This window comes from Lepidothrix coronata, unplaced genomic scaffold, assembly GCF_001604755.1.
Source record: "Lepidothrix coronata isolate B3197 unplaced genomic scaffold, Lepidothrix_coronata-1.0 Scaffold17, whole genome shotgun sequence".
Taxonomy (NCBI): Eukaryota; Metazoa; Chordata; class Aves; order Passeriformes; family Pipridae; genus Lepidothrix; species Lepidothrix coronata.
This window is the reverse complement of record NW_016690197.1, coordinates 4,303,522-4,317,780: the sequence shown is the minus strand read 5'-3', so window position 1 is coordinate 4,317,780 and position 14,259 is coordinate 4,303,522. Positions and strand designations below refer to the sequence as shown.

General features: G+C 39.5%; 1 protein-coding gene across 1 annotated transcript in view; it reads left to right on the top strand.

The window, feature by feature from the left end:
- Positions 1–14,259, top strand: part of ZMIZ1 (zinc finger MIZ-type containing 1) — a 349,956-nt gene that overhangs the window by 305,403 nt on the left and 30,294 nt on the right. Inside the window, exons 8-11 of the mRNA XM_017806863.1 lie at positions 7,423–7,537; positions 9,803–10,020; positions 11,454–11,652; positions 12,651–12,923. Coding sequence (XP_017662352.1) covers positions 7,423–7,537; positions 9,803–10,020; positions 11,454–11,652; positions 12,651–12,923 — 805 coding nt within the window. The remainder of the gene's footprint in view (positions 1–7,422; positions 7,538–9,802; positions 10,021–11,453; positions 11,653–12,650; positions 12,924–14,259) is intronic.

Genomic DNA, 14,259 nt, shown 5'->3' with positions numbered 1-14,259 from the left:
ATGAAGCAGGTCTGTGCTGTGAGATGCAATAAAGATTAAACTGCATTTGTCAAGCTGAAAACGATCATAAGATAATTTCAGCATTTTGAAAAAGGTAACAGGTGGCATGTTAATAACAGGGCTGTTACCGGTGGATTTTGTAACTGTAATCTGGGCTGTAGTAATGCATTGCATGGTCTACTTGTGTGACAATAGAACTGGGTGTGATGCTTTAATCTTTTTTCCTTTGATCAGATGGATGCTGTAGTCCCCATGTCAGACAATGTAACCCTTCTGCTTCTTCTGAGGCAGCAGTGGGTCTCAGTAGCATTTGTGTTTCTTACCTGCATAGCTGTGATCATTTATTCCACATGTGCAGAAATAAGTTGTGTTATCTCTGTATCTTTGCGTGCCCACACACGTGTGCGTGCACATATATGAAATCTGTAGTGCAGCAGGACTGTGTGTGCATGCAGGGGTGATGTGGGTGTTTGCAGGTTCAAAAACTTATGAATTAATCTAATTATTTGGCCTGATGCATTTTTCTAATTTTAGGAGTTTAATTCAGATGCAGTAACACTTGCTGAGCAGTGTGATACTTGCAGGCATGGCTCTAACTGATGACACTGTCTGTAGAGTAAGGCGCCAAGAAGCACAGCAGCAAGTGTGTCACAGACTGATCTGTAGCAACCCAATGTGAAATGGAAGGCAGTGTTCCCGCCTTGTGCAGTCATAAGTCATCCAGGCCTCACAGGCCTTGTCAGAACTATAAAGAAAAAGTTAAGGGCTTTCAGCTTCCAGAGGTGCTTTGTATCACCTGCTGAACTGCCAGCTCGATTTTGGCGTCTCAGTGTCCATGCAAGCGGCTGTATTGTGCATATGTGTGTGGCTGCATGAATGGTTATTATAGATGTGTGTGTGTGGATATTTAAAAGAGCAGAGGCAGGGGGTGATAGCCACCTGCTAGCTGCAGGTGCCATCCAAACTACTGAGCTGATAAATGGCTAGCTGCTTTCACCTTTTGTCTGCTTCACCTGCATCTGCTCACCTAGATGATTTCAGAATGCTTCTGTTCTCACACAGTTTGTCATAAAACAGCATCCTTCTTTTTACACTGAATTATGAAATTTCTAGCCACTTTTCAGTCTTCCTCTTCATGATATGGGCAGCATCCAGTACTGAAACAGCACTTGAGGTAATTCTTTCTTGATAGGTAAGGAGTAGATATGGATCTTCTGTGCATTTAGAGTTGGGAGAATCAAAGCTTTCCAAAGGTTTAGAGAAACCTATTCATCTAGTTGTGAAGAGTGGAGGGAAGCAGCAGACTTGAGAATTGTGATGGGATATATTTTGGAACTGTGTATTTTCTCTGAAAGATCTGAATATTTGTAGTCATGCCATTAAGAAGTGAGGGAAATAAAGTCTTGCAGAATGCTTCCAAATTGGCTTTTCACTTTAACATTACACAAAAACACCCAGTGATTTGGATGGGATTGTGTCTTAGGGGTTTTTTTTAGTGAAATGTGGGATGGAGTCTTAATTTATACCAATACAATTTAAACTTCTTCAAATAATAATGCTCTGTAGGGGAATATATTTCAGGAAGGTATGAATCACATAGATAGCATCAGTCAAAAGTGAATTCCTGCTAGCCATCCAAAGTCAGTACTACTATACAGACTGACTACACCACCTTCTTGTTTTCCTCATCTTCAATGTAAACAGCTTAGGATACCTGTACACAACACTGGCTTTTAGTTTGTTTCATGTCAGTGTGTGATGTACAGGGGTACTTATTGTTTGTTTCCTTTGCAATATATCCTCATGTTTCCTTGCTGATTGTAAGTGGTCTTCATGTCCTTTCTACATGGGGGTCTCCTTGCTCTGCCATATTCCTCTATGTGAACAGAGAATTAATAGCTTAGAGCGGTTTACACAGTCTACAGAAAACATGGCACAGGTCAAGGGACAACTTGGTCAAATTTTGTAGGTTTTTTTTAATAGTAATGTGTTTAATAGTAGTCTGTCAACTAGACTAAAAACTAATTTTTGGTGTTCAAGTTCAAACGCTTTGGTCAAACACTGTAGGTGTATGAAGATGGTGCATGTATCTCAGATGGGGAGGTGTTGGTTTTGCTCCCTTGAATAAAAAACCTCAATGAAAAATGAGAAGTCGGTTGTTTCCCTTTAAATTTCTGGGTTTTTTTAAAAAGTAAACAGAAGCAGATCTCCAAAATATTTTTGATTGCCAATAAGCAGAAATGAATTTTGGTTTTCAATTGTCACAGTGGGGTTTTTTCAAATTAGTAGTCAAGGCCAAGGATATTTTCAGTGGACCTTTGACAGAAAAGAAAAAAAAAATCCATTTGATCTGTTATTTATGAATATGTTGGTGGGGGTTCCTAGCTTATCAAATTGTTAGGTTTGCATGGTGCAGTGCAAATACTGAGTTTTAACTGCCTTTTTGGTGTGAAACACTACAATGCTCCAGAAAGGACTTAAGCTAGTTTTTTTCCCATTTTTTTTCCAGTTTCTAGTGTTAGGTTCATGATGGTGGCCTAATCAAGAAGGATTGCAAACTGAATCCATATTTGCAATTAGAGTTATGTGAGTGGTGTTCACACAAGGAATCCAAGTAAAAAAAAACTAAACCTGAGTGAAAGAAGCTAAGCTGCCTAACTTGTGAGACAGTATGGGTGTGAAACACATGTATTGGTGCTGCAGTTACCCAGGGCTTTATTGCCTGTTCTGACTGTGGGATTTGTGATATTTTTCTGCTACAGATGCATGAGGTTTTAGGGGGAAAAGAGGGGAGCAAGGAGCCTTGTTTGCAAACAGTTATGGTTTCGTTTGTATTAAAGTAGTGTCACCTAGAGGCTCCAACCAAGAATACAGCCAAGGGGTGCTGAGCACCCTGAGCTCACAGGCACCCAGAGGCAGAGCAAGGTGCGGACACAGAGAGATGCCGTCGGGCAGGAACAGATCAGGAGCTCCAGTTTTGGGCTGTATTTTGACTGTTCTGATTTTTGGCCATGTGTAAATTGCAAAGGGGTGTTTGGCCTGTCTAGATCTTTGACACCTCGCTCCTTGTCATGAGGTGCTCTCCTGTCTAGGTGTCCATGGGTGACAAAAGGAGACATAGGAGAAATGACAGTCAGTGTTACACTGGCAATTACCTGCCCATCTTGGCGTCAGCTGAAGAAGTTATGATAGAGTCAGTAGATTTAAGGGGTTGTGTGAGCTCTCTGTGTCAGCTACCCATCAGGTGGGATGACTGCTTCAGAAACATTAAAGACCCTGACAAAACTGTAAAGCTGGCTTGAGGGTAAGCAACAGAAACTAGCCACTGAAAGCCCAGTTGTGGGAAACTTGATACCAGTGCTTGGAGTGAAAAGGTTTTTCAAGAAAGTCAACATCTGGTGCTTTTCTGCAGTAGTTGATAGATTTTTTGTGTTTAAAACAGAGATAGGTGCTTTATAAAGGTAGTGTTTTAGACACCTGGCCTTCCCAACAAGTGATGTGGAAAATCACCAGGAGATTATAATTCCAGTTTTCACCCTCCTCCACAACATGTAAAGTATCAATGCTCTGGGGATGCGTACTTCACTGAACCATCTCCTTCCTAAGCAATGAGGACATGTAAACAGAGTATCAGATACATGTAAAATTGCTTTAATGACAACATAAACGTATTTAAAATACAGCAAATAATGCCACAAATTATGTATAAACTACAGTAATTCACTAGTATTAATTTACTCTACGGAGGTCACTTGTTGTTAAGCAACTTTTATTGGAATTAGCTGTCAGTCTGTCTGACGTGAAGTCTGTAAGTATTCCTAAGAGGCTGGGTGTCTGCCTGGTTCTGTTTCTCTAGTACTAGGCTTAAGAGAAGCTGTTTAGACCTAACTATCAAGGTACCTCTCCAACATGAGTGTTGTATTACTGGTGGTTTCAGTACATTTGCCAGTAGCTAAGAAATCTTTGCTCATTGCTTGATTGCAGTATTGGTACATCATAGTTGGAGAAGTAATTTCCCTCCATCTCTTCTTCTTTGCTCTATGGCTTCCTCTGTTGTTTGGCCTTTAATGCTGACCAGTAGTATGTATGGGTTCATTAGCACTATTATAAATTTAGTCAATACTCTTTTAGTGGACTCCAGCTGAGCCTAAACTGACTCACTGCCCTCCAGGGTGCAGTGAGAGACTTAATTACCCTTGTACCGTTCAACAGGAACAATGTCATGGGCAGCATTTCGCTTTGGCTGAAGAGGTTGAAGCTTCTTTCTCTATTGGCTGCCATTTTCAAGTTTAAAGAAAGGGATTTCAGGATAATTCACAGCTCTGTATAATAACAGTGGAAAGCCACTGCTCGTTTGCAAATGAGAATTGGATTGGTCACGTTTCATTACTGTACTTACACGGGTTTTCCTTTGATGGTGGGAGTATTCCTTTGGGTTGTTTTAAGCACAGAAACACAAGTTGAAAGAGGGAAGTGGAGGGACAAGTAATCCTCTAGTTGAGTGGCACATGTTTTAGCACTTCCTACTGCTTGAAACCAAGGAAGCCTTCACGTGATGGAGGGGAGGGTAGGTATTGTATTCAGTATGGCAGAAGTCATCCTGAGGCACTCATGTAATTGGTGATGGGCCAGAGTATCATCCTGGGGATTGCAAACCATGACATTGCCATGTATTTCTCAGCTAAGGTGAAGTTTAAGGGATGAGGTCTAGGGCAGTAAGTGTAGATGAGGGTATGTAAATTCATGTTCTGCAAGGCACATCTATCACTATTTCAGTGTTGCTATAATTTCTGATATTAGTAGTGTCTGTGATTTAAAGCTAAGTCCTGTGTTGGATAATGTGGGAGTCATGTTATTCAATGTGCACAGTGAATATTTCTCAACAAATCTGTACCTGGTCTCTTTTTCTGGCTTTTATGTGTTGTGCTGGGGGCTTTCGTCATATATCAACAATATGGTTTCTCAAGGTGTCACCCATTTTAACTGTAATAGAGTAAAATCGAGTGATTTATTCTGTATTTATAATTAGGATGAAGTGATTGTATAGTCTTTGAGAAAGCAGTGTAGCCTTCTATTGAACAAATGCTCTGACTCTACCACTGGAAGCTATGGATGAATGATATATGAAATTTCTTCTGCGTACTGTAAAGGAGAGAAACATGCTTTGGAGGCAAAGAAAGTGAAGTAGTAGTTATGACTTGTTAACAGCAGACTAAAGCATGGCTAGCTCAAAGTTTGAGTATGTTTACAAACTGTATATTTGCACTTAGAAGAATCTTCAGTGACTGACTCACTGGTTTGATTCCTGTCTATCATTGCCCTTCTTATTTATTCATACACTTGCAAAATATTTGCCTTGTTCCTCAGGTTTTATTACCTGTCCACAGTACATCAGTGGGGAATAGAGAGGAATGTCTGCAGTGAGTCCTTTCACTGCTTATGTCATGGAGAGAGCTTCTTTGTAGTCATTCAAGTATACGAACACTCAGTTGTGCCATAAATATCCAAACAAATCACAGAGCAGACATCATCAGAAACAGTCAGAGAAGGAAGTAAAGTAGGAGGCATCATTCAGAGCAGGATAAAAGAGGAAGGCTTAATAGCAGTCACAAATTCTGGGTTAGTCATCATTTGTCTCCACGCTGGTGGAGGGGACTTGCTGAAGCATTGCGTCACTTGCAAATATTAGTCACTGAAGCCATTGTCTGAGCCTCTGAATGAGAGGGGCAAGATTTTCAGCTTTCTAAGAGAAAATATTTTAAAGAAACATGGGCTACTAGGACTTAGTGGTTGCAAGGTGTTTGATATCCCCTTATTCACACACTGGTTTATATGGATATTGTCAATGTAAACATTAGATGTCAGGCATCTTACAGAGAATTACTGTTTTCCATTAATTTTCTCTTAATTATTTGTTAGGGGAAATTATTGTTATCCCTAATTTAATATTTTGTGTGATATTATTGCTTAATTGAATTAGAGTATTTTGAAACAAATAGGTCAGTTCAAGTGCACAGTTATGTTCTGATGCAGTGCTGTTGTGCTGGCCCGGCTTATGGAATTTGTTTGCAATTTCCTAGTTGTTTGTGAAATGTATTCTTTGTTTCATTTTGCCTTACACAGTTGCTGTTGTTATTGTTAGGTTATTTGTTACTTGGGACAGAGGCAGTTTTTGTCACATACATGTGTACTCTTTGTGCAATGCACTTCCTGTTCTTAATTATTTACACTAGGTGTTACGGACAGGCTAAAGAATGAGCACATAGATAGTCCTTGATTTTGGCTCACAGCATAGAAGGAAGGAGAAACAGTCCAAGCCTGGAGTACTGTCTGGGGACATGAGAGAGTCAGCAGGCTTTGAAACTCATTGATAAAGCACATGTAGAGCCTGTATGGATTCTTCAGGCAAGATAGCCCTGGATAGAATTTCAGTGATAGCTGGTAGTCCAGACAAAAATGCAGTTCTTGATATGAAATACAAGTTAATAGTGTTTGAAAATGAAAGAGCAGTGTGTGTCTATTAAATGGTGCATGTATATCTAGATGAGGAAAGATCACCTGTGTGTATGTGTACATATACGCAAATAGAAATCTAATTTACAAGTTGATAGTACGAGAATGAGCAGATTTCAAGTGGCATATATTTTATGGTTATAGGATTAATAGTTATTTTTGCTGGTTTTAACATATTTCATTAATTACACTAGATGCATACTTATCCTGTGTTCATTTTGAAACCACCAATGCGTTGTTTTTTTTTAATGAAAAGAACTTGTATCTGTGGACAAAGCTAATGGAAAAACCCAATCCTCTCATCCACATATTCATCTGAAAAATGTGTTGTATATCTGCAGTTGATTTTCTAGAATGCTGATTAGCTAATACTGTTTTTGGCATGCAGCTTATCCATCGTGTGGGAGAACACTATCTGAATTTCAATTTACTTTTCAAAATGATGTTGAACTGCTATTGCTTTAAAGGCTTTTCTGGTCATTTGGGGACCCGCTGCAGACAGTGGAACTGCAGTCTGGTCTCAAAATCTAATTGAATTGATATAAGGCAGCTGGAGCAGTGATTGTTGGAGAGTTTGAGATGAATTGCAAAAATACGTGCTTCTGAGTAACCTAGTGTCCTTGTTTGAAACTCTGCCCCGAGTTTATTTGTACTTCCACTGCTAACAGACCTGTTTTATGGTAAAAGCCCTATGCTTCGATATAGTTAAGGAATTCATTAGTTCTGTGTGGTTTGATATGATCACGTTGCTGTTAAAGAAACTTCATGCCTCTGAGAGGGCTAGGCTAATAATGGAAAGAGGAGTGGAGAGGTAAGGTAATGTCAGATGTTAATCCCTTTGTCCCCACCAGCAGCTTGCCACTGTTTAAACTTCCAAAATCTCACCCTCCTGAACATTTGTTTTTGCAGTGATGGGTCTTTCCCTTATGATTCTGTCCCCTGGCAACAAAATACCAACCAGCCTCCAGGCTCTTTATCAGTGGTCACCACAGTATGGGGTGTGACTAACACCTCTCAAAGCCAGGTAAGCTTCATCTATATGCTCCCTCCCCTCTAGCTACACGTTTTTGCTAATGTTTGTAAAATGGAAAGCTTTTTGGAAAATCCTGTTGGGATTAATAGCAGTGTCTGTCTTCTTTGTTGTACATGGTGCGTTTTTCTCCAAGTCATGTCCACTTTGGTGGCATCGGAAAGGAGGTGTCTGAGAGCTTGCATCAGCTACTCCTTTAGCTGCATGCAAATGTCATGCTTGGGTTTAGCTTGAATTTTGCACTATGTGATTTCAACGCTAAAAGCATGGTTCTGGGGTAATCCCAAAGCTCTTGGGAATTTCAGATTGCACGTGAAGAATTGTAATGTTAAAAAAAAAATTAGCTAGATTCACCAAATGACAGTTGTTGATTTTACATGGTGCTGTGTATTGTACTTGTGGGCTGGTGAAATTTAGTACCAAGTCTACCTCCACACTGGGTTGCTAACTACCAGCATTAGGCTGCGTTCTTTGCAGTCTCTCCCTGTTAAGGCTGCCTGACTTTGCAAAAATATTTCAATATACATTGAAACAGAAGCATGAGCTCCTGGCTTCCAAGTGAGAGCCATACTTCCTGGTTGTTCACTTGGTTCTCTCTGCTCTTAACTCTCTTTTTGTTCTGTGTTGTATACTGAATTATACCATACAAAAAGAAGCAGCTTTTATGAAAAAGTTGCCAGTTATTTGTGATAGTGTGCGCTCTGAGGGATGTGGCACAAATTAAGCTCTCAGACAGTCTGGCCTTTTCTTACACCATAGATGAAGTGCTCAAAACAGAACACCATCTTTAATGAGTGCAAATTGTACATAACTCTAACCTGTCTTTTCTGCCTTCTTCAAACCAAGTGACAGTAGATCACATACAAAATTTTCCAGTGATTTTTTTGTTATTATTTTAATTTTGGTAAGAAATTTGAAAACAAAATGGTTATGGAATGAGCTATTTGAGAAAGAAATTATTCAGAGGCCAAGTCATACAGATTCTCACATGGCAGTTATGTAAGCACTGGTGGTGGCATAACCTTTTTTCCAAAAAATAACAAGAGGAAACACTTACAGGACCTATAACATGATTTATTATTGTTGATTTCTTTTAATACATTAAAAGAAAAGGTATCCCATCTGGAAGAGAAACACTTGAGTAAGCACATTGGTCCATATATTGGCCAGAAAATGAAAACGTAGTTTCTTGTGGAAATCTTTCACACTTAAAAAGGCAAAAGGAAAGAATAAAAAAAATTTACTCAGAGTTTTGTTCTATTATAAGAAAACTGCAATATTACTTGAACTCTTCATGGTACTTCAGAGGAATGTGCAATAGAAGGAAAAAAGTGTTTTGGCACAAAGAAAGAAAATGCTTCTTCAGAGTCACTGCAAGGGAGCAGTGAAACTCTGGAATGTGACTCTTGGTTGTAGCTATTCAGAGCAGATTGAAATAAATGTCAGGGTTTCCTGTAAGTCTTCATTCTCATCGAGGGAAAGGAATGAGCTGGGCTCACCAATTTCTTTTCACAAATGCCTGAAGCTGATGACTTCTGTAAAAATCATGACCACTAAGTTTCTTTTCAAGTAGGAGGCAGATTTCTGTGCAGTTGATCCATGAACAGCCATGCTTACATCTCAGTGGAAATCATAGCAATTTGGGAAAAAAAAGTCTTCAAACAAGCAAAACAAGTCCTTTTAAAAAACAGAACAGAGGACTCTTTTATAAAGAAGCAATAAAAACAACCAGTAGACTTCTGTACACTTTAGTGAGACTTAGATTCAAGATTCTTTCACAGTTTTCACATCTGTAGTAGCCTTTGCAGTATGCTAGTGGAACTGAATACTTCCAGGTTATTTCAAAGGCCTGCATCAGACAAACAAGCAAATACAAAGCAAAAACCCAAACAAACAAACAAACAAAACCCACACACGCAAAAAAAAACCAAACAAAAAAACCCAGAAGAAACCCATACCACAAAAGAAAAGTCATGTCCTTTCTCATAGTCAAATGAATGGTCAGAGCATCGTTCTAGCAGATCTTTTTCATCAGATGTTTTCATAAACATGTTAGGGTTCCATTTAGTTGGGTTTGTTTGGAAATGGGAAAAGGAGAAATCACCAGGTATGTGCACTAGGCATCAATGAGGTTTATACCGATAAGAGTTCAGAGTACAGGGTTCTTAATGTTTTAATTTAACTACCACAGCAAATTAACTTAATTTACTTGAAGTAATTCAAGATACAGCCCCTTATTCTCATGTTTTCTTCTCACAGGTGCTGGGAAATCCAATGGCAAATGCTAACAACCCTATGAACCCAGCAGGAAATCCCATGGCTTCTGGGATGACAACCAGCAACCCTGGAATCAACTCCCCTCAGTTTGCTGGACAACAGCAACAGTTTTCAGCCAAGGCAGGCTCCACTCAGCCATACATACAGCAGGGCATGTATGGGCGACCCAATTATCCTGGGAGTGGAGGCTTTGGTGGCAGGTAAGATTTACTTGTGTGAGGCGGAAAATGGATTTAAGTAGTTGATGAAGCTTGTTTTAGTGACCTGGCAGAAGCGTCATGGGCTTATTTTAATTACATAAAGTCTCAGTAGCTATTTTATGCTGGTTAAGTGAAGTACATACTGTTTTTACAGCTTTGGAAATCAGCTACCTGAACTGCAAAGAAATTCATCACCGTAAATGGAAATGGCTTAGGTCAATCAATTAGCTCTAATAAACCCCCAAAATAAAGTTTTAATTAAGGGAGATTGTTAAACAGACCACAGGCTTAGGAATGATTAACATTTAATAAGGCCAGGATGTGAAAGGTATTGATGGTATAATTTCTTCGTGCATACGGAGGAGTAAGTTTGGGCATTGGGCAAAGGAGGTTCCTATGCAACAGAATATTTCTGCCCAAAGACTTACTCCACAAGAGGAATTTGAAAAGAATTGGGAACAAAGATGTTTTTTAAGAAAAGTGGTCATGCTGTGTATTTATTTTGGGAAATGAATGCTGCATTAGTCAAATAAGCAAAAACTAATAGTCTGGGGTTAGTTACATTTTGACTTTCTGTGTCTGTACTTTGTAAATAAGGGTGGTAAGGGCACTTAACTGAAACCACCCTTTATGGTCCCACTACAAAGCCTGCTGAAAAGACTGCTGCTGTTTGTATAGTCAGTCTAGTGTGAAGAGTATAAGCCCAGGACTCAGGGAACTTACCTCTTCTTTCATCTCTGCCACCAATCTGTTGAGTGACCTTGAACAAGTCAGAAAGTTTCTTTGGCTTTGTATTAACATCTCTAAAATGGGCACAGTATACTGGCCCATATTTATAAAGATATTTGATATCTTGGAGTGGGAAATGCATGGTTTAGCTTAGTTTATCTTATGATCAATAGAGGAGATTGGTAGGAATTGTGAAATACATTGTGTGAGATCCAGCAGAGTTGATTGCGTTGGGTCTCTCCTGGCCTTTCTGCTAAGGTTCAGGGAGAAATGCTTTTGCTATATTTGAGAACACTTGCCATAATTCACCACTGAGGCAGATGAACGTGCTGTAGTGTAGGGAGCTCTCTGTTCATGCTGCTCTGAAATCTGCCCCTACACTATTGGGAAATGGAGCATTAACTTTCAGGAGTTCAGTTCTACTTTGCAGTAAGCTATGGAGCTGTGAAGCAGTTCACTGCCCCCAAAACAACTGATGGCAGTGCCTTGCAATTCCAGTGGCAGCCCCTATGACTGGTGCACCTGGACAACACTTGTGCCTCCTGTACTCACCTAATTACCTCTCCTGCTGGCTTTCATTAGTCATTGATAGGTGGTTTTGGAACAGTTCCAGGTGAGGACCACACCACCATTCAAAACAAAATCCACCGGCACATCTTAATTCTGTCTTTCTTTCCTTTTTTTTTTCTTTTCTTCCCTGTTAGTTACCCTGGAGGCCCAAATACCCCTGCAGGAATGGGGATCCCCCCCCACACGAGGCCACCAGCTGATTTCACCCAGCCAGCTGCAGCTGCTGCCGCTGCTGCAGTTGCAGCTGCAGCTGCTACAGCAACAGCTACAGCTACGGCCACTGTGGCAGCCCTTCAGGAAACACAGAATAAGGACATGAACCAGTATGGACCGGTAAGAGATTAACCCTTATGTTTTCATACCTGCCTGATATGGACCATTACGGGGAATTGGGCTGTCCTTCTTACTGTCGTGTTTGTTAGGATGCCTACTCTATTTTTATTTTTTTGTGCATGAGCATGGTTATAAATGCTTATGAGAAACTGCTGGAATGTGTGTATGTAGGTATGAGTCAGTGTCGTGTGTTTTTCGTGATCAATCTTGCCTAACTGTGTTTTGTAGTTTAGGGGTTGCCCCTTAAGAAAAAATTGAAGATTACCCAAAATTACAGCTGCATCTGACATGATATATTATTGCTGCCTTTGCCAGCCCTCTAAATTTGAGAATCTAGTGAAATGTTCCAGAATCTTGAAATAGGTTTTGTAGTGCTTGGATAATTGTTTATTTTGCTGACTACAGTTGTTTGATTGGGTTTTTTCCCTTCAAACAAGAAAACAACAGTAGAAGAGAGGTTTGCTCATAATAATATTGTCTGTAAGAGCAGCTATGCAAGACATGCATATCTGGTGATAACTTCTAGCATGTCATGACCTCATGTAACCATTTTTTTCTTAAAATAAACAAAGGTTTGATCAATTCAGGTTTTTTCCTCCTTAGCTTTTTTACCTCTCTGAGTTCTGAAGTATATGGGTCCATGTGCCAGGTGATGTGAAGCACAGTGTCTTAGAAACTGTAGTGTTATGCTGTATTTACACAGCCAACTTCCTAACCTGTTACCTTGCAGTACTAGACAAACCAATTGAAAAGATTTAATTTCTCACTTTAGACTTACGTCTGTCTTCTACAATTCCAGTTGAATTTTTATTATAAATAACATCACTGCCCGTCAAATGCTGGAGAACATTGAAAGAAAATGCGACATAAATCCTTGCCTTCTTCCCTCCCCCAAAAAGCATGTTCAGCTCCCTCTTCCCATTTTATAAATGCATGTCGCATTTTATTCTTTTTTTTTTTTTCTTCTTCTTCCGTTGAAGGTTTGTTCCTCTTTCCAGATGGGTCCAACTCAGGCTTACAACAACCAGTTTATGAACCAGCCTGGTCCTCGTGGTCCTGCTTCTATGCCAGGCAACATGAACCCAGCAAGCATGGGAGCTGGAATGACACCTTCCAGCATGAGCGGGCCACCCATGGGCATGAACCAGCCTCGGCCTCCTGGAATGAGTCCCTTCAGCACCCATGGGCAGAGGATGCCTCAGCAAGCCTACCCAGGCCCTCGCCCCCAGTCTTTGCCTATACAGGGCATAAAGAGACCCTACCCAGGAGAGGTAATAAAATAAATTGTATTTTGTGTACACTGTTATTTTGACTGAAATTGCAACACGTGGGTAATGTGTGGTACACATCCCTTTAAGATAGGTGCATCTTTGTTCCAGCCTTGGTAGGAGTGCAGCCATTGAAATATAAGCAACAGCAGCTCTTCCTTTTTAGCTTCTAAAGTATTCAGGTTGGCCCTTGCTATGTTAGTCAAGATGACAGTCAACTCAAGAAAGGCCCCAAACCAGCTGAGCGCTCAAAATGTCACTGTAAGATTCTCATGGTGCCTTCACAGACCTTAAACAGACTTCCATCACAAAAGTGGATTCATTTAATATGACAACTTAAAAAGGACACTGAAGGTGAAATACTTCATTTAAGCCAACATGTGATCTGTGTTTTCTTGGATGGTTTTATTTTTCTAAAGAAATAACAGGACAGACATTGTATAAGCACGATCTTTTCCTTTCTACCTTGCCTGGCTGCCTTTGAACTCTTTTCTTTTTTTTCTTTTCTTTTTAATTTTTTGTTCTTCTGGTTTTTTTTTCCTTCATATTACAAGTTCCCACACGTTTGAGACCTTAGCAACTTCAGGAAAGTTTTATTTATTTATTAATAGTAATAACATTTATTTTAAAGACCAATTGCTTTCTAAACTTCTTGAGTGTTGATTTTCATGGTCACTGAGATGAATATAAATAATGTTGAACTCAAATCCCTGCTTGTCAGCATTTGTGTAATGCAAGTTTATTTGGAGTATGATAAGTTCCTGTGCTCTTGCAGAAGATCTGAATAACTTTGTAGGCAAAATTACATTATAATTGACTTGTAATATGACCTTGGGCAAAACACTTAGGGTCAAAATTTTAAAGAAATTTAGACAACCAAAGATGTAGACAAACAAGCTTTTGAAATTAAAAAGCACCAATGTGTTTTATTCTTCAAATCAGTGTGAATCAGGCAGTAGATGTTTTTGAGAATCCCAGCAGCTCTCAGCATCTGTGTACGCCTACATGTTTATATAAATCTAGCCACCACTTAGTAACTTCAGAGATCATTTCCTGTGAAATTCTATATTCAACTGAGACTTCAGCAACAGGTGTAGAGTATTTGAATATTGTGATATTACGCTGACAATAATTATGGTAGTAAGAGTTTACAGAAAACACAACAGCAAAGAGTACCATGGCATACAGAAAATATAGAAAACATTTCTTACTGAGCTACATTTCTTTCCTGATCTGCAAACTACTTTTTTCTAATTAAAAATTTATTCAGAAATAAAAAAGGGATGTGCTTTTGCAGGAGTTGCTACTCTGGGAAGGCTTTTCACTCTGTAGATACTGC